We start from the raw sequence: 24809 nt of genomic DNA, 5'->3' as shown, positions 1-24809 counted from the left end.
TTCGAGTAATGCTTGATGTATTAGTCGCATGCTGATCATGACTCAGCTAATATTACAGGCTATAAATTATCTACCTAATTTAATTAATTTGTTTTTTGAAGTTGAGGCAGTTCAGCAGTAAACTTAAGTGCAAGATATGTTTTTTTTATGAGTTCTGAGGTTCTGGGTGTAACTTTGGCTGCAGACGTCGTTCCTGCATGTTGTCATTCAGATCAGGTAAACTGGAGATGACTCAATCATCATGTTCTCTTTCTGTTTCCACTTGCAGTCCCACATCTACAGCGTTGTGCTTTAGTTCAACAGGTGACGTCACTATGTCACTGAAAGGTTAATGATGTCATTTAAAGGTTATTGGCATTTTCAGAGTCAATAACAAGCGTGCAGGGAGGGAATTGTGCATATAAGTGACATCACATGTGGATGATGCTTGGTAACAGGGTGAAAATGTGCCTTTTTTTAGAAGACAAAGGAAAGGGGATATTGAGGAGGAGGAATGGGTCTATTAGAACATCCTAATAGGAGACCAGTGGGTTGGAAATTGAATCTATTAGGAAGAAGAGGTCAGAGGAAATGACCTCAGGGTCAGTGAACCCGACCTCTTAGCCACAGGGAGGGGACCCGTCACGGTGCTGTTTGCTGGATCTGACAGCCTGGTTAACTTATATCCGCTGAGGGCAAATCGTTATGGAAAAAATTACATTAACTTACATTTAGTAGGGCCATAATGGATGATCCAACCTTTCTGCACCCTGAAGATCATCCACATTTTGTCCACATAAACATCACTTGCATCTTGCACTCCTTGTGTGATTTTGGTACAACACAAAACCTTATTCGCAATTTTGGCGAGCTAAAAGAGAATGGAAAGCACGAAAGCAAGCAGGGATATGTAATATATCAGTGTTATATCAATAGTGTAACTTGAGACAAGATATGGTCTCAGATTTTGGATTTCAGGGTCTGCCAATGTCTACCAAATTGGTATATGACATTGTCCCCAAGGAAACATTGCAATGGACGATGACATTGTTGTTTTGAGGGATACAAAATGCATATTTTTTCAAATGTAAAAAAATATTTTAAGGCATTTTAATGTGAACTATTTGCAGAACCGTGTTGTTGGGAATACAGCAGTTTGCACAGCCTCATAAATGAGTGGAGTATGTGCTTTTAATTGTGGAAATGCAGTCGTTGTAACCAACACATTCTTATCCCAACTCGTCATATGGTGCCGCTCAGTCAGTGACCTTCTGCGTCTACATGTGACGTTTTAGATATCCTTCTGCATCAGCTGTTTATGCTCCTGCAAGCCATTACCATGATGTCAATAAATGCACAAGGTGGGATGACGTCATGGTGGGATGACGCAGCCCGTTACCATGATTTCATGATGTACCATGATACACATGGTGGGATGACACAGCATGGTCCTTATGTTTATACAACAGCATAAGGCAACCAACCCGGACTTTCACGGATTGTTAGGATTAGGCAATAGAGGCACATAATTAGGTGTAGAAAGTAGGTGATTAGGTGTAGGGCTGTTATAACAGTATTTAGCTCTGCAGCAGCACCGCAACAACAAAAGCCAACAACGTGAACACACACTGTTTACGCATGCAAAACATCCTCATTACAGCCTCTCCAGTATGAAGTTAATAGAAAGATAAGGGGCCATATTCTTGACGGTATTTAAAATCCCAACATTGGGATTTCTTAATAAGCTGGTGTACCGTAATACCGGGATACTGGCCACGCCTACTGTGAAGTTTCACATAAGGTTTGTTTTTTATTGGCCTAAAATGTAATTTTCTTGTGGACTAAAGGCCAAAAGTCAAAGAAAAATTGGCATTTTCAAGTATACACCGGTACGTGTTGACAAGGCCCTAAACTCAGGGCCTCATGAGGTTCACAGTCAGACCTTCTGCATGACTCCCATGACCTGTGAGGCTGAGGAGGACTGAAAGGAAAGATCTAAGGAGCGTTCACACTGTGCGAATATTTAAAAGCACTATGCTACTTGAGCGAAGGTTTCCTCGATGTAGAGCAGCCGGCAGCAGTGCTGAGATGGAGGAAGCGTGTAAGGAAAGCTGTCCTGAGCTGGAGGATGAGAGTAATGATATTTCTGTTTATCTGCGGAGATGGTCCTGAGGTATTTTTGGATGGCCGTTGTTTTTTCCTCCATAAATTCCAGGTTCCGGCTGTTTTTCCTTCTCCTTGTTCCCAGCCTGTGAATGCAGGGCTGCTTCCTCTCCCTCCTTCCTATTCTGAGCCTCTGATTGCATGGAGGTGGGGGTGGCTGACAGGATAGTGTGCATATATGTGTGTGTGTGTGTGTGTAAGAGCAGGAGGGAGCTGTGTGCGTGTGTGTGTGTGTTGTGAATCTTGGGGGAAGGAATGTTGCAATATGTGTTTTTTTTTTTTTGTCAGTCAGTTTAAACTAATGAAAGCTTGTGTGTCTGAGTGTCTCAGGCGCTGGGTGTGGAGGATGTAACCATTAAAGAGATCAGCGTGTCAACCGTTCCCCAAGTGCTGCTTTCTCCGATCCAGCTGGTGATGGGAGGTGTGTGTGTGCGTGTGTGTGTGTGTGTGCACTCGATGGCCTACACGCTCCTCTCAGCAAGAAACAGACAGATGGATCTTTGCTTTGGCCAATGCTGTCTGGCTTCTGATCTAACTGTACGGTCCTGCTGCAGGCCAAGTTACTCCGCATCTTTTCCTGAAACTCGCTTTTATCTGAACGAACTGAAAAACACCCCAAAACAAAACATAAATGCTTCTAAATCCAGTGTTTGCATCTATATGATCGAAGTTTCTGTAACCGCGTTTGACCATCATGACATTCACTTCGCACTTAATTTATGTGGTCGCATGTCAAGCAATAAACATCACATAAACAACATGCTGCATTGTTGCCTTTTGGCTGCCATGAAATCGCACATGTTGCTACAATATTAATCCCGGTAAAGTATTTTATTTGACATTTTGATTGGACTGGCGTCTTATCTGCTGATGTCTTCATTTTTTGCTTTTTACTAGTTTATAAACTCGGCACTCTGCAAACAAGCAGGACTTGAATATCTATATGCTGGCAGTTAGGTCAAAGAACAAACAGCTCGTTTCATTATTTTGTGAGTTTGTTCCCATCGGAAATGTTTACATATTTAAATTTGATATTTCAATCAGCCATTGCTGTGCGACTTCGTGTCTTGATTGCGAGACTTTTTTTGTAAACACTAGATTCGAATCGAGTGGACAGAAACACATTTCTAGTCCAAAACTGTGAACTTGCTGGGATTGTTGAAGCTCTTCGGGGTCATTTCAGCCTCTTTGTTTTTGTCCAAACAAAGAATGATGTATTTCTCCTATTGCATGGCCCAAGAGAGCAATACATGACTCATGTTGTAGCTAACTGAAATTGTATTTGAGTTTCGGGGAAATAAACCTCAAGTGCAACTGAAAGAGGAAGAAGTACATAAAAGTGTAGGCTTATTCATCATTCAACAACCGAACTCATCGTCAGTTAACTTTTTCTGTGTAGTTTTAGTCACGCTATGTGTTATCCATTGTTTTTACAAACCCGCGTTTCCAATTTTATGAATCAATTTAAACATTTTTCTTTAAATTATATTGTATTCTAAAAGTAAATGATTGATAGTTTGCCTTTTATTGTGTATGTTCAAATATGTAAATGCAAATTTAATCACATTTAAAATGGTTTGATTTATTTTGAACATGTAAAAAAGAAAATGATTTTACAAACAACCAGACAGACAAAAAACAATGAAAGACATAAAGCAAAAGAAACGATCAAACACACGATGACTTGGTTTTTACACATCAGTGAGCGTATTTCACAAAATGTTCCTTTGAGTGATTCCTACACACACACACACACACACACACACACACACACACACACACACACACACAGAGTCAGAGCAGGTGACACACAGTAGCAGGTCAAAGGGGAGAGACGTGTGTGTCCTCTGGTCCTCTGGTTGAGCAGCTCAGTGTTGACATAAAAACAAAGGCACACTGCAGCCTGCCTCTCTGTTTATTGCACAACAAGCCACCGCCATATTGGATTTCTCCTCTGTCTGCAGTTTTTTAGCTTCATATGACCAACAGAAGGCGTTTTAATGTCGAGTGTAAACACACCGACATGAAAGCACTGCGACAGCTTCACTGTAGGGGTCTCCCATTTATCCTTTCATTTCTCCCAACTGCTCTTGAGTGTTTTATTCGGCCCGATGTGTCTGATTTATAGTTTGATAATTCTCATTTCCAAAGAGGATGTTTTCCCCGAACAGTTGTGAGGTAAACAGCACAGTGGCGTTCCCCTAGTTCTAGTTTTACTATCATTTGGCGTTCGTGTTCAGGAAAGTGCACAGTAAATTTGTAAAACCATTGTTTGTATCTTTCCCATCGATGTCTCGCAGTAAATCTTAGATTTTGCTCATTGTCTGCTTCCTCTCAGGGACTTCCAGGGTTATTCGTGCCGACAGCTAAGATGTTTGAACTTTTTTTTTTCATTCCAGTTATATCTAGGCGGAAGATAGACGCTGTAGTATTTGCAGAGGATTATGAAAAATGTTTCTTCTCTAGGCAGACAAGAGCTTTCTGCTTCAAAAGATATACTCTTATCCTCTTTGTCTGGAATTTCCAGCTGAAAGCGAAGCGATAGGGGCGGTGTTATCTGTGTTTAGACTATAAATGTTTTTGAGGGATATATTTTGGAGTGTAGCAAAAAACAGACCTCGTGTGTGAGTGTGTTTTATTGTATGTAAGCAAGCAAAGCTTTATTTATATTGCACATTTCATTCCAGGTGGTAGCACAATGTCTTGCACAAAGTGCAATGTACAATGTGCAGGCACACAACAAAGCCGTAAACTGACTATAAAAGCGATCAAATCTATTTTAAAAAAAAAAACCCTCATAAAATAATAATTCAGATGAAGAATAAAGAAATAAGAGATACAAAGACATTTCAGTCAGAACAGATAAAAAAAGTTAAAATAAAATACAAAAAAAAACTAAAATTAGACCATTAGAAGAGTATAATACATATTAATTTAAATGAATAAATTAACTAAAAATAGAATAAAACCAATATATCAGTAAAAACACACCTAAGTTAAAAACAATAAATAAAATAAATGAAATAAAATATATTAAAAATTGTCAAGCACGTGTGAAGGCCACAGTTACGCTGTCAGGTTAGAAATGGACACTACAGCTGAGGTTTGTTTTACTGGAATAGAAGGAATTTGTCTTTTCCTGGCCTCATACATCAATATGGCAGATGTTTCCTAAAGGATGGATCATGAGGCCTTTCAAATGGATTCACAAACTACCTTAATTGCTGTTTGTTTTGTCTCCCTCCTCCCCCTCCCTCCCACTCTTGGTCTTGCGTCAAACATCTGAGGAGCATTTTCAAGAACAAAAAGGGACTCGTATTGCTGCTTGGCTCTCAGACACACGGGGAACTGAGTATTGTTTCCAAGCTTTTATCCATCCACTATTTGATCTCTGCTCCCATCGAAGGTCCCCAAAATGTGCTCCAGCTCCTTTTTAACTGAATAGTGAATCCCCATTCATGGTGTTTTTCCATGCCTGAGATGGGTATAGGCCGCTGATAGGATATCAAGCACACCTAAGTGCTTCCCTTTCCTCCCCTCTCTTTATTTTCTTTCCTTTTCTCATCGGCCTCTGCCTCTCTATCAGGCCCCTCACACATGCTCTGTGTCACGTCCTGTAGCGAAACAACAGCCCTACCCTCCCTGGAAGGCACGATCATCGCTTGCCATAGATCAATCCTCCACATGTGTGCACGATTGATGGAAAGGCTCGGAGAAAGATTTACGGCGTGGATGTTTTTTAGAAGACAGCGAGATTAGTCATCTTTCAACCCCTCCAACCTGCATGTTCTCTCTCACTCGCCACCCGTTTCCTTCTCATTCACACATGTAACACACTTACAGACTCTTTTTTTGGTTCTTGCCATTAACTATTGAGCTTCAGTGATTAATCAAAAAATCGTTTGACAGTCCTAGTGGTTATAAATAAATAGTGGCGGTGATTTTAGGCTGATTTGGAGAGTGCTGTCATCAGTGTGGTCTCACCAGGTTACCACACTGTCATATTAATGCAAGGATTGCCGAAGCTCACTCTTATTTCACCTCTCTCTGTGTGCTTATTGACCTGCAGCCATCTTTCATCCCCCACCATCATCAGGTAGGACTGTTTGTTGATGTTGCCTTGGTAACAACATGGGTTGCCAAGAATCGTCTCAACCACGGCCTGAAAGGGAGCAGGACCCCAAACCTTTGTGTTTTAAAACAACTCAAAAATCTTTTTATCACAGAAGATTTGTCTGAAACTCCCTAGAACTTGAAGAAATTTTCAAGATTTTGGTAAAGTTGTACAAACACATCCAGGGCTGGTGTCATCACTCAAGATAAGATGGCACATGATCACAAGCTGTCTCTTTTTTGGAAATCCTGGCAAATGCTTGTGTTTGCTGTAAGACACAAGTTGTTTGGGCTTGCCAGGGACGTACGAACGGGACAAGCTTCATCCTGACTGGCATCTTGGTTGCAGATCCAACTGGGAAGAGGAAGGAATGACCTCATGTTCAAGTGACTCAGCGAAAGTAGACGTGCACAGGAATACAAGTGAACGCAGCAGGATAATGAGGAAAAATCCCGAGTGATGCAGTGATGCATGCGACTAACCGGCATCACTTTACATGACATCAAGGGGAAGAAATTAGCTCATTGTGCAGCAGTGATACTATGGCCTGCAGTCCATATTTGGCCCCCCAACCATTTTAATTCATTAATAAACTGTTTTTGTACTGTTAGTATTCAAAGGTGCTAGAGTGCTCAAAACAGCATTAAAATAGAGCTTGTTTATTTAAGAAAAGTGCCAGTGAAGGATCCTCCACACCACACACAGAAGCGCTAGCCAAGCCCTTAATGTCCTAAAATCCTAGAAATGTCCTAAAATCCTAAAAATGTCCCAAAGTCCCAGAAGGTTTCCTAAAATCCATGAAATCTCCCAAAATTCTAAAAATGTTTTAAAATCTGAGAAACATCCTAAAGTCCTGGAAATTTCCTAAAATACTAGAAGCATTCTTAAATCTTAGAAATGTCCTAAAATCTGAGAAAAGTGCAAAAATCCTGTAAATGTCTTAAAATCTCAGAAATGTGCTAAAATCCAAGAAACTGCCTAAATTCCTAGAAATGTCCTAAAATCTGACATGTTCTAAAATCCTAGAAATATCCTAAAGTCCTAGAAACATGTATGGGGCTGCTGCGACTGGCCCCTTGCCTCCTGACATTTTTGCAGAAGTGGCCCCCAAGTAAAGCAAGTTGAGTATCCCCGTTGTACGGCGTCATTTTTCCGAGTTATTTGATCGTATGCGTGTTAGGAGTGTAGTTTATGGCTGCTGCCAGCCCCCTCGCCCTCTCTGTGATTCATGTGATTGAGAAGAGTGTGGGAGGGGAAGTGGGGTGGAAGGGGAGGAAGAGAGGCAGGAAGTAGGGGGGAAAAGCTGGTCTATCAACGAGGCCTGATAATGGAGACCCACAGGAAACTGCTGAGGAGGATTTTCCACGATGTCGCACAGGAGCCCTGGCACTAGATTTGACCAACACACACATTATTTTACCCCTTCCCCAATCCCCCACCCCACCTCTAATCCCACACAAACAGGGCCACCCACGCCCACACGGGGCCCGTGTACTACAGCGGCCAAAAAGTAGCCTTCCATCAATCGTCTCAATCAGTGTTTTTTAAGTTGATCGGCAGATCTGTCAGCACGTCCTTCTTATCTCCCCTTCTGGGCTGGCTGCACCTGCTCCAGCGGGGCACCGTGCCAGCTCCCGTCTCATTGGCTGACAGCTCTCAGGACCACAGGGCATGTTGGCCAATAAACAAGATGAAAAGCGAGCGTACACAGAGATAGACGCGGCCCCTCATCGTCCTCCTGATTTGAAACTTAAAGCTCAGGAGCGCAGATGCACCGCTCTGTGTCTGAACATCAAAAACACTTCAAATATGAGACGAAAAACGCACAGAGAGAAAGGTGTGCAAAAAGGAACTTGGCTCACATCCAGATCAGCCTGAAAGGACAGCGAGGAGGTGTGTGTTAACGTGTGTGTGTGTGTGTGTATGTCGGACATGTTTGTCCCATAGTCGGACAGGGAGGGGTCCTTGTTTTCCTTCTGCTCTTCCCTTTGGTTACACTGTTGTTTCCCAGCCCCCCCCTGCTGTATACAACACATCCCATTAGGAAGGCTGCTGCTGCTGAGACCTCCTTCACACACACACACGCACACACACGCACGCAGCATGGACCCAAGAGGAAAATCAATGCTGAGAAGACCTTGCTTCTCTTCCTATGGTGCGGTCGTTAGGGAAATGGAGAGGCAGTTCCATCTGTGTACGCCTGCTGCTAACGACGTCTTTAGGCCCTCCGACGTTGTTTAGCTGCTGCTGCTGTTTTTCCATCCACTGGTCATGGTTAAAGCATCAGCCGTGGTTTTTCGATGTGATATTTCCCCATCATTAACATAAACAGCTGCTTTCTGAGTATCTGCCAGATGAAGATTTAATAATACCGTTGTTGATATTTCATTTTGATGGATGGGATGTAAAATGCTGTTAGCCTTCAGGGGTTTTCTGATCGCTTGTGTTGTGTGTGTTTTCTTGACGTTTCAAAAGCTCACCATTCTCAGGACGTCCTGTAGCGTAGTCCCCCTCCCCCCTCCACCAAAAACACACACAAACAGACACAAACACACATACTTCATCCCCCCCTCCTTCTCTCTCACAGCTCCAGCTCCTTATCTTTAGCGTCCAGGCAGCTGCGTGTTTGTCTGTGTGTGTGTGTGTGTGTGTGTGTGTTAGACGGGAGACAGATGAAGTGTGTGTGCGTGCATCCATGTGTGTAAGCGCAGAGAAATAGGTGTGAAGTACAGTCACCGAGGTTGCCTTTCAAGTTCTGCTTCCCCCCCTGTGACGGTGGTCAGTAGCCGGAGTTGGGAGGGAGCGGGATTAACAGCTGCACGGGCTCGCCGAGTCTGTCGGCCACAGTTGAAGGAAGCAGCACGAGTCACTCCAGACGAACGTCTACTCCAGTGAGTGGGATCATGACCAGAGTTCATCCTAGGACTTTGTCTGCCAGCAGAGGAGTCCAGCATGATGTCATTATAGAGACAAAAGAAAAAGCTGACAATAAACAATACAGTCTTAAACATATCTTAGAAAGATCTGGGACACATTTCTTTAGATAAAATCCATCATGATAGACATGCTTACAGATTTTTTTTTAATGTATAGCTATTCATTATTTACACTATATCAACATGCCCTCATCCCAAGTCGTCACATAAGTGCAGCTTTGCAGTGGACTTTGCGTGTACATGTAACATTTTAGGTATTCTTCTGCATCTGCTCTTTGAGCTCTGGAGTGCTGCTACTGTGTTGTCAACAAATGCATGGAGGTGAACCCTGGACTCCTGCATCAAAGTCCAAGTCTGACATCTAACATCAGTCATCAACACACTAAACTAAAGGCCTTTTTACACAGTAATCGTGTTGGAGGGCTACTACTGAGTCCCTCCTTTGTGACACCTTTGCATTTCTACACAGAATCAAACGACGGCTCCTAATGCTGCTCCAGTGTGTAATTTTAGTTAGCATGCTGGCATTGTTGAAACAAAGGAGGCGTGACAGACATCTAACACAAGAGCTTCAGCCTCTAGTGTCAGGTATTACATATGTGTCGGGCCCTGTCTAAATTATGACAATAAAATAACAAGACAATAAGAATAATTTACCCTCTCTGTTATTTGGTGGCTGATTTCGTGTTCTGTTAAGGAGCTCCTTCATTTCATTGTTTTTTTTCAGCTCAGTGCTAACTGCCATTGCAGAGCAAGCCAGTTTGTGAGTCTATAAAAGTGGCTGTTTTGTGCCTCTGGCATTCTACAAAGCAATTTTATATAACATACACAACTTGTCATGTTTCAGAGGCGAAGAGGTAGGCCCAAATGTAACAAGTGCTGAGAGAAACTGTGTGCAGATGGTTTAAATCAGGTTGCTGTCGTCCACACAGCAGAGCATGTCAGGGGATCCCTGCAGTCATGTTCCTGTCTGTGTGTGTTTGCAGTGCATTAAAACATCAGCTCCAGCTGTTTACAGGCAGAGCGAGAGGTTCAGCGTGGATTTATGTGGCCTTGACACAGATCGGGTGGCAAAAGAGGGAGTCTCGCTGTTGAAATGAGGCGTAAAGGCAGTCCTCGCTGCTAATGACCTCTAACAAAATAGACATAGGATGCTCCAGTTTCATGTTTTGGCTGATAAGTATGATAAATTGAAGCATCACTCTTTCAAGTCTAACATGAAAGATGTGATTCTGGCTCACAGTTGCTTCTACAATGTTTGTCACACTATCCTTTGTTTACGCCTGTTTGTATCCCGCTCTACACACATCTCTGGTTGTTTCTACATGTTTGATTCTCTGTTTACCGGCTTGTTTGGATTTTCGAGTCTTTGATTTGGTAATTTAGTGCATTTGATGTTTTCTCGCTGCGAGGTTCTGGATGTGGGTTGTTTGTGTTTCTCCGCCATGTTGCTTTGGAGGCTGTTGGAGGTTTGTGCGGAGATTCGGAGGTCGCTCGTCCGTGTTATCTGTCACTTTGTGTCTTGCTGTGATTTGGGATTGTTTGTCAGTGTTTTTGTCTTGATTATTATGGGATGCAGCTTGCTGCTGAGCCACTTCCTGTTTATTGTCCCCATCCTGGCCCCGGGATCATCACTGACATCACAAGGTTGTTTACGGTGTGGGAACCAAGGTAAGCTATATTTATCAGGAGTGTGAAGCCATCTCATAACCTTTGACCTTAACAAAGACAGCTATAGTATTTTTTATATTAAACCGGGGCTGTGGGAGGAAAAGCATATTCTCTGTTTGCTTTTACATGTGCACCCGTCATTCCCATATATCAGTCATACTCAAGTTACAGCCAAATCTGGTCGTCGTGAGGGTGCAGGCTGCCCCCCCAACCAATTTCTATTTCAAAATAAAAATACTTGATTAATAAGTGATAAAAGTGATTGACGCTGGGAATAGTTTTTGTGATTGTAGTATACAGAAAGTGACAGGGTGCATAAAATAGCATCAAAATAGAGCTTGTTTATCTAAAAAAGTGCCAGGGGATCCTAAAAATATCCTAAAATCCTACAAATACCTTAAAATCTGAGAAACATCAGAAAATTTTAGAAACGTCCTAGGGTCCATGAAATGTCCAGAGAATCTTCAGAAATTGTCCAAAAGTCCAAGAATTGTCTGAAAATCCAAGTAATGTGTTTAAAATCCAACAATGTCCTAAAATCCAAGAAACGTGCTAAAATCCTGGAAATTTCCCAAAATCATAGAAACGTGTCAAAATCCTAGAAATTACCTAAAATCTTAGCAATGTCCTACAATCCTAGAAACCTGCTAAAATACTTGAAATGTCCTAAAATCCTAGAAACATGTATGGGGCTTCTGTGACTGGCCCCTGGCCTTGTGTCATTTTGCAAAAGTGGCCTCCAAGCAAAGCAAGTTGAGTATCCCTGCTGCACATACTGTAGCAGTGGATCCAAACACTTGTCAGACGCTTTCATCACGGCTCAGCGAACATAGACATGCACACCTTTCTTACACTTGTAGCCAAGTGACAGCGCGTCAATCTGTCAAACTTATTTGGAACATAGTAAAATTTATGAGAATGTCCCAGAGCTACATATTTTACATGTCTGAATCCTGTTCAGACACTGTCTTTGTCTGGTGTCTGCAACACTCTCATAAACTGTAGTACAACATATAAACAATAAGCTTGTCTACTTAGCACACTTGAGAACAGTTTATAGTCCTTTGACCACATCTTCTTTTGGTGATGAGACACGTTTAGGCATTTTCTAAAATAATTATGTAAGCTGAAAACTAACACTTTGCATAATAACCCTGCTGGCTATTGTAAAACCAGGCTCGTAAATATTTTTTGATGGGGGTCAGTTGCCTCAGAGTTTGGAATCTGTATGAGCATTATCCAAAAATGTGAAGAGAGGCATGAGCAAATTTACAGCCCAAGTATGTCAGGACACAAGCATGCAGCCTATTGTCAACCCTGAGAGAAATGTAATTTATGGCTTTTAGCTAAAAGTGCCTGCGCTGGCCCTCAGCATTTGATACTGACGCACAGAGGCACCCTTTAGCTGTGGTATGAGACACACCGGGTGACAGCATTTTTGGCACTGTAAGCAACTGCTGTAGTATAAACAGTGAGAAACTTGCATTAAGTAGGTAGGTGGGAGGTGGATGGGTCAAACAAGCTCAGACTTTCTCCTTGGAGCCCGCTGTTTGTGTCCCATATTTCAATGACAATATAGTATTTTAGCATGTGTAGTGTCTTGTGATGTTACATGTTACTAACAAATCTACACATCTTAAGACAAACAATAATAATAATAATAAAAGTTTTTTTCTAAACCTAACCACATGCTTTTTTTTACCTAAACCTAAGGAAGTAAATTCAAAAATTAAGAATTTACCTATATTGTAAGTTTATTTTTGAAGAGAGACTGCATACATTTATTAAGCGGAAAGTACTGCAGCACAAAAATGGAAGTTTTGAAAAACCATAATGCAAGTAAATAGCGTAAGGCAAGTTTATTTGTATAGCAAATTGTACACAGCTGTTACTCAAAGTGCTTTACAGTCAAAAGATAAGAAAACTAACAGGACTGTCGGGTTTAATAATAGTACAGACATGTTTAAAACTACTTTCATTTTTTTTTAAATTGACATGCTATCCCTAAGCACCCAAAACTGATGCTGGAGGGGCATTTTGAGGTGCAGGGCCACTGACCCAGCATTGATATTTGATGAGTCCGGAGCTAGAATGTGTTGCAACATGACTGAGTGCATAACAAAATGTTCTGTTTGTATTGTAATACCCAAGATGTTGGTGGTCATAGGTCAAAGGTCAAGGTCATTGTGACCTTGGCTTTTTCATTCTTGTGTACACAATATCTCAAGAAAACCTTGAGGGATTTTTTTTTTTCAAATTTGGCATGAACGTTCACTGGCACCGGAGGATGAACTGATAATATTTTGATGGTCAAAGGTCAAAGGCGAAGGTCAATGTGACCTCATCAGTCTCATTCCTGTGAACGTGATATCTCAAGAACACCTTGAGGGAATTACTTCAAATTTGGCACAAACATTCAAATAGAATCAAGAATGAGTTGATTAGATTTTGGAGGCCAAAGGTCAAGGTCACTGTGACCTTGCATTTGTCTCATTTTGATGAACGCAATATCTAAAGATGGCCTCGAAGGTGTTTGTTCAAATGTGTCACAAACATCTACTTGGACTCAAGAATGAACTGATTAGATTCTAGTGGTCAAGGTCAAGGTCATGGTGACCTCATAAAGCTGTAGGTGCAACTTGAGTTTTTTAACTTTTGCACAAGAATAAATGCTGAATGAAGGAAAATCCCAGTTCAATAATGAAATAAAAATACAAACGTTTTAATACCAAACAGAGAGAATATCCAGTGCAGCTGTGCAGTTGTGAAAGATAGAAAGAGAGCAGCAGAGAAAAGGCAGACAGAAAGTAATGAGAGAAAGTTTGGCAGCACAGCGTTCATTCTTAGGGTGAGTCACTGCGCAGGGTGGAGACTGTTTGCTGCCTCAGTGCCAACCGAGCCGGGTGCTGTGCTGCCAACGTCTGTTAAAACAAAACAGAGGAGAGGGACGCAGGCAGGCACCCCCCACATTTTCCTCCTCTCCCTCTCCTCACCCCATTTCCTCTAAGATCACAACCAGCTTCCTCTTTCATCTCTTGCCTCTTCCTGATCTCATCCACCTCTACCATTCACCCCGACGTCTGCGTGTAAGGAGAGGAGAAATCTCTACTTAAATTGATCTTTTGCAGGATTTTTCTTTTGGCGTTGTCAGTTACTCTTTAGGCAGCAATCACGTCAGCAGAACTGCCCTTTCAGTATCGGTCATCCGTGAGTTTAAAGATTCAATGTTCAACAAATCAAAATACCAAGTCACCCTCTTGCATTTGGACACCGTGCAGCCCTTATTACCTGTATTATTGTCCTAATCAGCATGTTTCGTTGTCTGCCTCTGAAGCATGTCTTTCAAGTGATGGGCACCAAACTCACACAGCCTGTTCTATCACTGTCATTAGGGAAAAAGCAAACACAGAGATACTGATTTTGATGATGTATACAGTAAATTATACTTATTGGTGTTACCACAAATAACCAAATTACTTCCCTTATTTCTCTCCAACTCCCCATTGTGTTTCCTCACAACACCAAATGGAAAACAACACTTCATTCTGCATAAGTCGCTCTTAAACTCTTCAAATCATATTTTCAATATTTGTCCAGAATGCATGTTGGGATGCCAAATGGTTCCTGAGAGAGCCATGAATGCACAGTGCCACATTTTCCTTGCAGTCTTTATGATTTTTCTACAAGATCAGCACAGATTTTTACTGGTGTTTTATGCAAACACTCCAGGTTCATGAGGGCATATAAAATGGTTATTGTGTGGAGAAAGCAGCATATTCTGCACTTGGGGTATAATGTTACTGGCAAGGTTATTAAAGCAGCACAATAGCATAGTTTTATGGCTGCTGTAAATGAATTATTACCTTATGCTTTTTATCCTCCTCTGCAAGTGTGACATGAATCGTCCTTGACAGTTTTCACCAGAACTCGGCATTATGATGAATGAATGGGCTTAACGGGAGAAAAGGGATCAATGCTTTTTAGATTTCTCCGGAGGCTTATAAAATACAGAGGGAACTTAGGGTGATGTGAATTCTGGAGTTTGTCTCAGTTTTTCATTTGACACGAAACTCTGACACCAAAGTAAAATCTGCCAGACACCCTTTTGTGGCGATATGACATGCAAAGGGCGGCGGCGAGCAACTGCCATTTAAAGAGCAAGAAAGTCTGCATAGGGCAAGTGGAGGTAGTTGGGTCAAACCAGCCCGTTCTCATTCCGAGCTTGTAAAATACTGCTGTATGTGCTTTTGGTATAAGAGCATGATGCTAAAAGGCATCTTTCACGTGCTGGACAGCGTCAGGTGAGAAGTTGGCCAGACTGAACCAGTTATTATATGCTGATGGACAGCCGGGCGGCTGTGTTACGGGTGCATGAAATGTAACAGGACATTGTCAGATTGTAACACTGCTGGAAATTATGTAATATCAGGAGCACAAAGGTTCGTATATGGTGAGCAACTTAATGCATTTAAGGAGTGGAAACGGTGCATTTACTGTGAAAATGAAACTCTAGTATCCTCTTAAAGGATAAATCTGGATTATTACATCTTGAGTCTTGTTTTAATACTTTTGGCCATAATTTCTATGGAATATGGTAGGATTGTACTCACCAATTCCACCAGTATTGCTGAGATCTGTAATTGCATCAAGATTGCTACAAAGTCTGTTAGGTCAAGAAACACAAGGAGTCAGGCGATCAGCCAAAAGCCGAAAGTTTACCAGATTATCAAAACAAGTGTTTGGAGGTAAAAGTGATTTGTACTAAGAGTTCTGATTGCTGTGTTTGCTTTTGTTTTTCTCTTCCAAATAAAAGAAAATAAATCCAACCTATTTCCTCCCCACTCATGTCCAATACCTTACTTTATGAATGTTAGTCACTAAAAGCTAATACCTTGCCAGGAGCCCACCCAGGTCCCGCCCTGCTGCAGTCTGCCAATGTGGGCCAACCGCAGCCTCGTTAGCGGCTTAGAGGAGCCCAACATCCACACCAGCAGGAGAGCAGCTAACTGCTCTACTTTGGGTCTCTCAGCTTTACTTCCCTAATGTAGCTCTTTTAGGGAAGTGAAGCTTTGCGTGCCAATATCACATCTTCTATTACATGAGCTGATTAGTCTGATTAGTTTTTATACAAAGAGCGGGAAGGGGCAACAATGTGGTAATGAGCAGGGGAGTGAAGTGAAACGGGCCGGGGAGTGAAGGGGGCGGCACTGTCACAATGCAAGAAGTTGAAGCTGTAGTTGTCGACAGTTACCTTGAGTGTGTGTGTGTGTGTGTGTGTGTGTGTGCGTGTGTGTGCTACATGACTGGCTGTTGGGACGCGTGATTTAAAGCCACGCCTCCTCCTTCTCCATTGAACTAATCAGCTTCAGGAGTCAAAGCCTAGGTCGCCATGGCTACAAATGCTCCTGATAGCATAGGTTTCCTCTCCCCTATTACCTTCCCTGACATCTCTCTCTCTCTCGCTCTCTCTCTCTCCCTCCCCGCTCTTGGCCTTATACCTCCAAGCCTGGGAGCGGAATTCTGGGAACATTTTTCCATGTGAAACAGCGAGGGTCAGCGCAGGGGTGTGACGCCACGGCATTGTTCCCGCTGCGAGGAGAGGAACCGTGCGTCGTGAGGCCAATTCCTGTCCGCTCCAAAAAAACAGCCACTTTCTCACACCGCTTTCCTTCCTCCGCCAGACAGCTCAAAACAATCCCAGAGTGTTCGTGGGTACGAGGTACGGCGACGCGGGCCAGAGAACAAGCGAAACAGAGGGAGAGGGAGATGCAGAGAAATTAAATTAAAAGAGGTGGAGAAAGAGGTCTTTTTTTTCCCTCTGTGTTGGTTTATGCAGACTGTTTATGGGCCATTGAAAACAAACAAAGGAGGAAAAAAGATCCCACTGTGCCCAACTGACGCTCGCTCAAACAAACGGCAGGCTGACATTATATCACTCTAAGTGGGCCTGAGCAGCCGGCTGTTAGCCCGCTCGCCCGCCCGGGTCTCTTCATAATCCGTTTTGTTGTAAAAACAATGAAACATTCTTGTCACAAAAAAAAGATCGCTGCTCCCTGGGCCATGAGTTGTTCATGTTTTCCTGTCACCCACATTCTCATAAAAATGCATCTGCGTATATCAAAAAGGTTCCTCTCGGTAAACTTTGATTAAATTCAATGTGTATTGGCATAGACATAGATTTTAGGGGGGTTACAGGGGACAAATCCCCCTCAATATTTAGAACATGTGTATTTGGCATACGTTTTGTCAAAACTAAAGACATTCAGTCCCTCCAGGATTTTGCAGGTTTTTTTGAGATTGTTATGGCCTACTGTGCCTGATTTTACAGCAGCTCTTTCAAAAAATTGCGATATGTGTTTCAATATTTTTAGCAGTTTTTTTGGCCGTGGTGCAGAAGCAAATGAAAATTGCAAAAATAGTCGCAATGCTGTCTTGGAACCAAAGCCGATGATTATTGGCGTTCATTGTTTCCTAGAGAAATAGCAGCTTGTTCTTATTATGAAGTCATGAAATACCGCTACTTTTGCAGTGATTTAGACACAAAATACCAGTGCCAGAAGCCACCTTTTGCAACTGTATGACACGACGTGGGCAACATCAGCTGAGAACGAGGTCGGACAAAACCATTTGTGTTTGACGGACGGCACCTGCCGCAGCAACATGATGATCTATTAGTTGAGAACGGATGAAGGGAAGTTGTCAAGTCCAACTTGATGTCGTCACCACTGGACGACATCAAGTTGAAATGCCGCTGGGAACAACGTAATATAAAGAGCATGGCGGCCCCATAGGGTAGGTAGGTGGGAGGGGCAGTGGATGGATCAAACAACCCCAGACTTTCACGTGGGAGTCCAGTCTTCACTTCCCATCTGAATTTGATGTTTTTTTGCTACACCTAAGCATGTTCCCTTTTTGCCTAAAACTTACCATCCGTACCTTCTTGTAATAAAGTAAGATTTTGCCTGCTTTAAATAGTCAAATTTGCAGTAAAGTAGCGTGATTGGACAAACTTGCAAGATCGGACAGAATTAACTGAGGTTGGCTGAATTTACAGTAATTGTTTTGAATGCAACATTGCAACACCCTGTAGGGACTGACATTTACACCATAAAATGATGCAGAAAAGACAAAAATTGGTCCATAAAAATTCTCCATAATGATGGAAATTACGTGCTTAATGCTCAAAATTATCTTGCGGACTACCTCAAACCCCCTGTTTCATATATTCCACCCCAGGCCAATCTCATTGTGTAGTTTTCAAATACTGCTGCTTTGACAGTGCTTTTGGCATATGATCGTAATGCCAAAAGCCACCTTTCATGTCAACATGATACGCAGCTGGATGGCGTTTGGTGAGAAGGCGGCTGGACAGAACTTGTCAAAGGGGGTATTATACGCCAACATGCCTGCCGCGTCCACATGATATGGCGGCGGACGACATCAGGGTGAAATGCTGCCGGTAACAAAGTAATATAAGGATCAAAAGGGCGCCTATAGGGCAAGCGAGAGGGGCATTGGGTGGATCCAACAAGCCTGGACTTTCATGCAGGAGTCCTATGTTCACTTCCTGTCTGAATGTGATATGATATGTATGTGATGTTTTTCTCTATTCCTCTTTTGCCTAAACCTAACCATCTGTGGCAGCATGTGCTTTAATTGACATCCTGGCATCTGTCATGTGCCTATGTCGCCTAAACATAATTGTGTGCAGCTTCATCCTGCCATGGGCTTGTGTGACATCACAGTAGCAGCATCCTAGACTGTAAATACGTAAGGTATACAGATACCTAGAACATAATATGTAGACGCGGAAGAGAACGTGTTGGCTACTATGTAAAGTTGAACCGAAACCTGCGCCCTTGTGTGTTAGAGTCTGTGCATGCATGGGAGCCTGTAAGAGAATATTTAACTGAAGCTTTCCAAAGCATCTTCAGCATTTTTGGTGGCGACCTCTTTCACTTGTGGCCAAACCCATTCTGCCCTATTTCACCATAAATATCCCCCGGGGAGCCAAACGAGTGGCTTGTAATCATATCTTAGAGACATAACCCCCAAACTAAATGACCTAGCCCTATTTCTGTCAAGAGCTAAGCTGCTATTAAAATTGCGGGATGACACACTGACAAAAGGATGCACTCCTGTTATCATATATAATTAGTTATTTCCTATGATTTGGTAAATTGCAGCATGGTTTTTCATGTTAAGCCTCCACGAAGTTTCAGTGGAGCCAAGAAGACTTGTAGCCCAGTTTCGGTCAGACTGAGTCGTCTTTGGTTGCAGCCCTCCTTGGGTCAGAAGTTTAATAAGTTCCAAATGTGTGTCTGTGTGTGTTTAATAGGGGACGCAGCATTGCATACGTGCACCTCTTGGCTTTGACTCAGACTGTCCCCCTCCCCCCCTTCTTTTATTTTTTCATCCTTAACCCCAACCGTCCCCTCTCACGACCCCCTCGAGAGCCGTGATGGTCCCATTGTTTCATTTATGCAATCTGCACGTATGGACGCCACATTCCTCTCTGCGTTATCGTACTTCAATCAAGTTAATACGGATCGGCCTGGCAGGAGTCTACATTCGATGTATGCTTTCCTGCAGACTGCAAGGAGGAAACATTATAGGAAGGATGAGCCATCCAAATCCCTCTTGTACGTAAAACAGGAGACGTTCCTATTTTGGTGCTCAGTTTCCTTTTAATCCTTTCTTCAAGGTTTATTTGGCTTTTTAATAGCACTCCTGTTTTTTTCATGTGTTTTTTTTTCCTACCTGTTTTGTCCAAAATGGAAACTGAGAGCGTGGAGGAGGAGAGAAAATAGCAGCGGCTGCTCTCTAGAGTTTCCTGCCTGTTGTCAGGCTTGTCTGCGTGCGTGCCCTGTCCTCCGTCCTCCTTGGCCTGCTTGTCCTCCCCACCCCACCCTGCCTGTCTGAGGATGCATATGTGTGTGTGTTTGTGTGTGCGTGTGCGTGGGCTGGATGTCTGGGAAAGCCTCTGACACAGCTGAGGGAGGAGATGAGCAACAGGCCTAATATAGTCTGCAAGTGTGTGTGTGTGTTTGTGTGTATGTGCAAGTGCGATGTGTATCATTAAGGAAGCACCTGTCCCGTGTGACCGTCAGTTCTGTTGCGTTTATCTGACCCCTCTCACATCAGGTGGCTTCCTGGTTTGCGTCAGATGCTGCTCCCCAAGGCCTGCTGGGATTGGTTGACGGAGGCTCCTCCTCTTCCTTTGCTGCTGTCATTGATCTTTAGAGAGCACCGCCTCCTTCACACTTCTTCCAAGGCCCAACTTTAGACACAACACAGACGCTATTTTCATTCATCCTTCACAGAACTGAAACTGTTGTACAATTGAAACTTTGTTGATTGTTTGATTGAAGCTGTATTTTCTTTTGTCTGAAAATAACTTCAGCAAAGTATTTTAAAATATTATTCTATAAAAGAAAATAAAATTCTTAATAAGGGATTTACAAAGTCTTGAAATATTGGCCATTCACTAAACCTACCCCTAAACAATGATGGTCCAATCTTAGTTTAGCAGCTTATGTGGCAGCTTACAATGCAAACTCACTCCCAACAAATACCGACGGCTGGTCAGTCGTCCTCCGCGTCAGATACAGATACACCGAAGCAACATTTAGCGGTGGTGATGCTGCTTCACATAAAATCTGGCAGATGGTAGATGCCAAAATAAAAGAAGTCCAAAAAATAAATGATACACCTGATAATATGGTGCTATGGTGATATTATAGCATTTTACAAAGCCATAATAGGAATCTCTCTCCTTAAATTTTATTGCAACCTTAAAGTGACTGTTAAAACTAGTGTAACACGCTTTCCATATTACCCGCCTGCTATTCTTCTCAGCTCAGCGCTGATCACCTGCCATATGTCCGCTTTTCTAGTAACATCTCGGTAGGATTTCAATTTTGGATCATACGATCAGACCATACATTTTGGGTGTTGTTACACCGAAATGATTAGCTTTACGTTGTCTAGATCAGCCATCGACCACTTATTAACCATATCTACGCTGATTGATAAATGTGCATGGTTCACTGCAGGCAGATTCCCCTCACTTGATTAAAAAAAAACGCAAGAAAGGTAGATTTAAAACTGTTATCAGTGTGAACTGCATAAGTACTGCATGAGAATGAAATGTTTGACAGGCGTACCAACAGTAATAAAGAGTGGCTGGGCAAAACAGTCAATTGCTTGAGCTCACAAATGCTTGGCCTTTAGTCCCATAATTTGTTTATTTGTATAATTTATTAAGGATTAAAGGCAAAATAAAAGGCAATATAGAAATATTGCACAAGCTTTACAGTCTTCCTCTAACTATAGTCACTTAAAAACCCACTTAAGACACAGCGGAGACTTCCTCGCCCCCTGCGCTCGCCGAATCTTTACAACCTTCATCAAAGTCCGTCTTCAGCTGGTAAACAGGACACTCGTGTCCTATTCTCATCCTTCTGTTGATTAACCTGCTGTCTGCCCTGCTGGCTCCCATAAAGAACATAATGATCTACTGTGTGTTGGTCTAATGCAGGAAGCAGTTAATTTGAGGATTTCTGATTTTAAATATTTTATACTATAAATGTAGTTATGAGCATGTTTCTGATCAAGCAAGTGGAAAACCAAGTCCTTTATCATTCTTTCACTTTCTTGGTTTGTTTCTCAGTCATTTTTCCCTCCTCTTCGTCCCTCTCTGTGTCTGCCTCATTGTTATATTAGTCCCACACTCACTGATCTATAAAAGCTACCACAGTTCTTTAAATTAGTCCTGTTTAACAACAAATCTACCCTGTTTTTTAACCTCCAGCCAGCGAGGTTTTGAACTCTGTTTGTTTACCAGCGGGAGTCTTTTCCTGGATCCCTTCAAAGGCGGCCTACTGTATTCTCTGATCCAAGCCCAGGACGAGACCAGCTGGGTTGCTGCACACATCATTTGGGGAGTGAAATGATGGGAGCACAGAAACAGCAAACAGACTCTGCAGACCGCCCTCCCCTGCACACACAATCAGGTACTTGTGCGTACCATTGTTACTTCCTGGAACAGTAATAATGTGATACATTATTGATCCTTAAATTAAATTCTCCTGCCTTTTACTTGCTCAAGGACACTTAAATACTGTAGTGGTAATGGCTCCATTCCCTTAAGAAGCAATCATTCAATTAGTAAAAGCCTTTCAGGAGGTTGTAAAAATGTCTTTGGTATACCAAAGATTAAAAACTAAATATAACAACACATTTTCATCCCAAGTCGTCACATATTGCAGCCTTGTCAGTGGACTTCCGTGACGAAGTATTGCTCTTCAGGTTTCCTTTTGAGTCTGCTGTTTGCATTCCTGGTGGCGCTACTGTGAAGTCAACAAAAACACATGGTGGGATGGCGCAGCACGTGGTGATGTTACGCCAAAAACGCTGTTCAGAATGAGAACAGCTGGATAATCAGTGCCAAGATTAATCCGTCTTTAGGTGCAATCAGTTTATAAAGCATCCCAGGATATTTTTAAAGTCTATTTAGAAGAGCAAACTTGAAAATTTTAACCTCCACAGTGGCTTCATAGGCTCCTTATCGACAAAATATAAATATTAACCTCAGGCCTTAAGTTTCTGAGCTGCACAAAGAGCTTCAGTTGGTTTCCGAGCAGGCACTGTAGCTTAAAGCTGTCATGTTAATGTCAAGGTCAGACTCGGAGAAAGCAGCAGATGTGAGAAGGCAATAATAGGCAGTAATAACGATTTGGTTGAAAAAGCACTTTTTCTTCACCGTCCTTGCCTGGACAAGGACGAATCCTCCCCTTCACCAACTAGCAATGCATAAAACGCCTCTGCGACTCTGTATTTTGACAATAACTGTTCACTGACAATTCTGCTTTGCTAAATTATACCTACTGATATTCCTTAAGAGCATCCTGACCGCTGCTCCTACTTGATTAATGGGCCCACAGGACAGCTAACCTAAGTGCATTTATGAGTGGCAGTAATTGAATATGGCTTAAAGGAAGCGATTCAATTACTTTTGTGTGTGACACGGCGTGCCCTCGCCCTCTTTTTTTCTCCCGGTCTAATGGTATGGTGCCTGTAAAGAATGCAGTCAGAATAGCTCTCTGTCATTGCACTTACTGTAAGGAGGGAAGCAGGATCTATACTTGGGAACCGCAGAGTGCTTCTCAATTGTCTAAAGTGCCCGCAACCCTGTCTCTCCCTTTAATGACAAGTAAATGTTAATTCCTTTTGTGTATTGATCATAAGGTCTTGACACATTCTCTGTGTTTATAAAACCTCCAGAACTACGAGTCTTTAAGGGTCCAGTGTGTAGGATTATATCTATATATATCTTTTTTGTAGTGTATAATCTCTTAAAAGTGAGAAGCATTGTGTTTTTTTGGAAACTTAGAAAGTCCACGTCCACAGAGTCCACCATGTTGCACCGACATATTTCTACAGTGGCCCAGAGGGAGGACATTTATGTTTTCACCTCTGCACACCCATTTGCAACAAGAGGGTCAGAAAAACTAAGATTTTTTTATTCTGTGTTTTTACCTGCTTAAAGGAGAGTAAGAGACCTCTGCAGATAATTTGGCTCCTGGTAAAACCTGCTGAACATCTGGAGCTTAAGTTGTCAGAGAAAAAGGCGAGTACAGATAAGTGAGTGGTAGGCTAGCAGCCTGTCTGCATCCTGCCATACAGCTGTGGAGAAACCGTGATTTGTAACATGAAACTGTTTTATTTTGTGTTTTCACATGTTTTAATCCCCAGGTCTGATTGTTTTGGAGGGGAGGAGACCTCCGTGGAGAATTCGGCTCTCAGTAAAAACCTCATGGATGTCTGGATCAGAAATAAGGTGGGCACACAGTTGCAGGTGATCGGCAGGTAAGGCGTTTACGATTTCCCAAACAGCATACGAGAAATTCAGATGTTCATGCCTTGGCGTTGGCATTAACTGTGGCTAGAAGCATTATGTTTTTGGGTTGTCGTATTTCTTCACATTTGACATAAACATTTACTTAGACTAACGATGAACTGATTAGGATTTTGTGTTTGAAGGTCAAGGTCACTGTGACCTTACGTCCGTCTCATTCTCGTGAATGCGATATCTCAAGAAGGCCTTGAGATGGCTCCATTATGTCATTCTAGGACCTTAAAGAACAGTTTAAGTTGACTGATGAAGCAGATTTCTGGAAGGAGGAGTAGCATAACATTTATCTTTGGACTGAAAAGAAAGGAGCAGGAAGAAAATAGGGATGTGAAAAGTAAGTTTATCTGCTATACAGTTGGACATAGATATTATTATCCACCACTGAAACTGTTAAAATGGGACTAACTCAGAACAATAATTGTTGGAAATGTAAGAAAGAAGTGGGCACATTTCTACATGCTTTATGGGATTGTCTCTTGGTATTACCTTTTTGGAAGGTGGTACTGAAAAATCTTGAGAGGTGGCTCAAACAGCCTTTACCAGATCCCCCACAACTGTGTCTATGTTGACAAATCTCTTGTGCCGCCAGGTCGAACTAAAGCAGAGTTTGGATTGACAGTAACAGGTTTTATCGTAGCTGCCCGGCTTATTCTGCATAACTGGAAGAGCCCACACAGGCCGGAGTTAACAGAGTGGCTTAAACTCATGACACTGCTGCCTTTGAAAGTATGATAGCCAGTGTGAATGATGACCCGAGCAAGACTAGCCAAATATGACACATTTTTCTGGCTCACATGAGAGGAGCAGCACCTCAGCAGTGATGGAGGGTAGTAGAGCAGTGGTTCCCAATGGTTAAGCCACTGGGTCCAGATTTCTCCTTAGTCATTAATCTACATGTAAGGGAAATTACCAAATATTCAATTTTATTTGAGAAAATGTGAATAAAGTGTGGGCTTAAAACATAGTGAGCTGAAATATATTGCAAAAATAAAGTGCAATTAGTCAAAAACAGGCATGTTTGTAGGATTTG

The 24809-nt window shown here is 42.3% G+C and overlaps 1 protein-coding gene across 7 annotated transcripts in view; it reads left to right on the top strand.

Moving 5' to 3' along the window:
- Positions 1-24809, top strand: part of LOC121955208 (uncharacterized) — a 272250-nt gene that overhangs the window by 42892 nt on the left and 204549 nt on the right. For 6 of the 7 annotated variants that reach the window (XM_088089781.1, XM_088089780.1, XM_088089784.1 and 3 more), the window contains exons 3-4: positions 21710-21878; positions 23620-23704. In XM_088089781.1, the coding sequence (XP_087945907.1) occupies positions 21710-21878; positions 23620-23704 (254 nt within the window). Of the gene's footprint in view, positions 1-21709; positions 21879-23619; positions 23734-24809 lie in introns of all 7 variants that reach the window. The other variant, XR_015779226.1, reaches the window with a different exon arrangement.

The sequence above is a fragment of the Plectropomus leopardus genome, chromosome 16 (genome assembly GCF_026936395.1).
Source record: "Plectropomus leopardus strain MGB_pleo_1.0 chromosome 16, ASM2693639v1, whole genome shotgun sequence".
Lineage (NCBI taxonomy): Eukaryota > Metazoa > Chordata > Actinopteri > Perciformes > Serranidae > Plectropomus > Plectropomus leopardus.
This window is presented reverse-complemented; position numbering and strand designations above follow the sequence as displayed.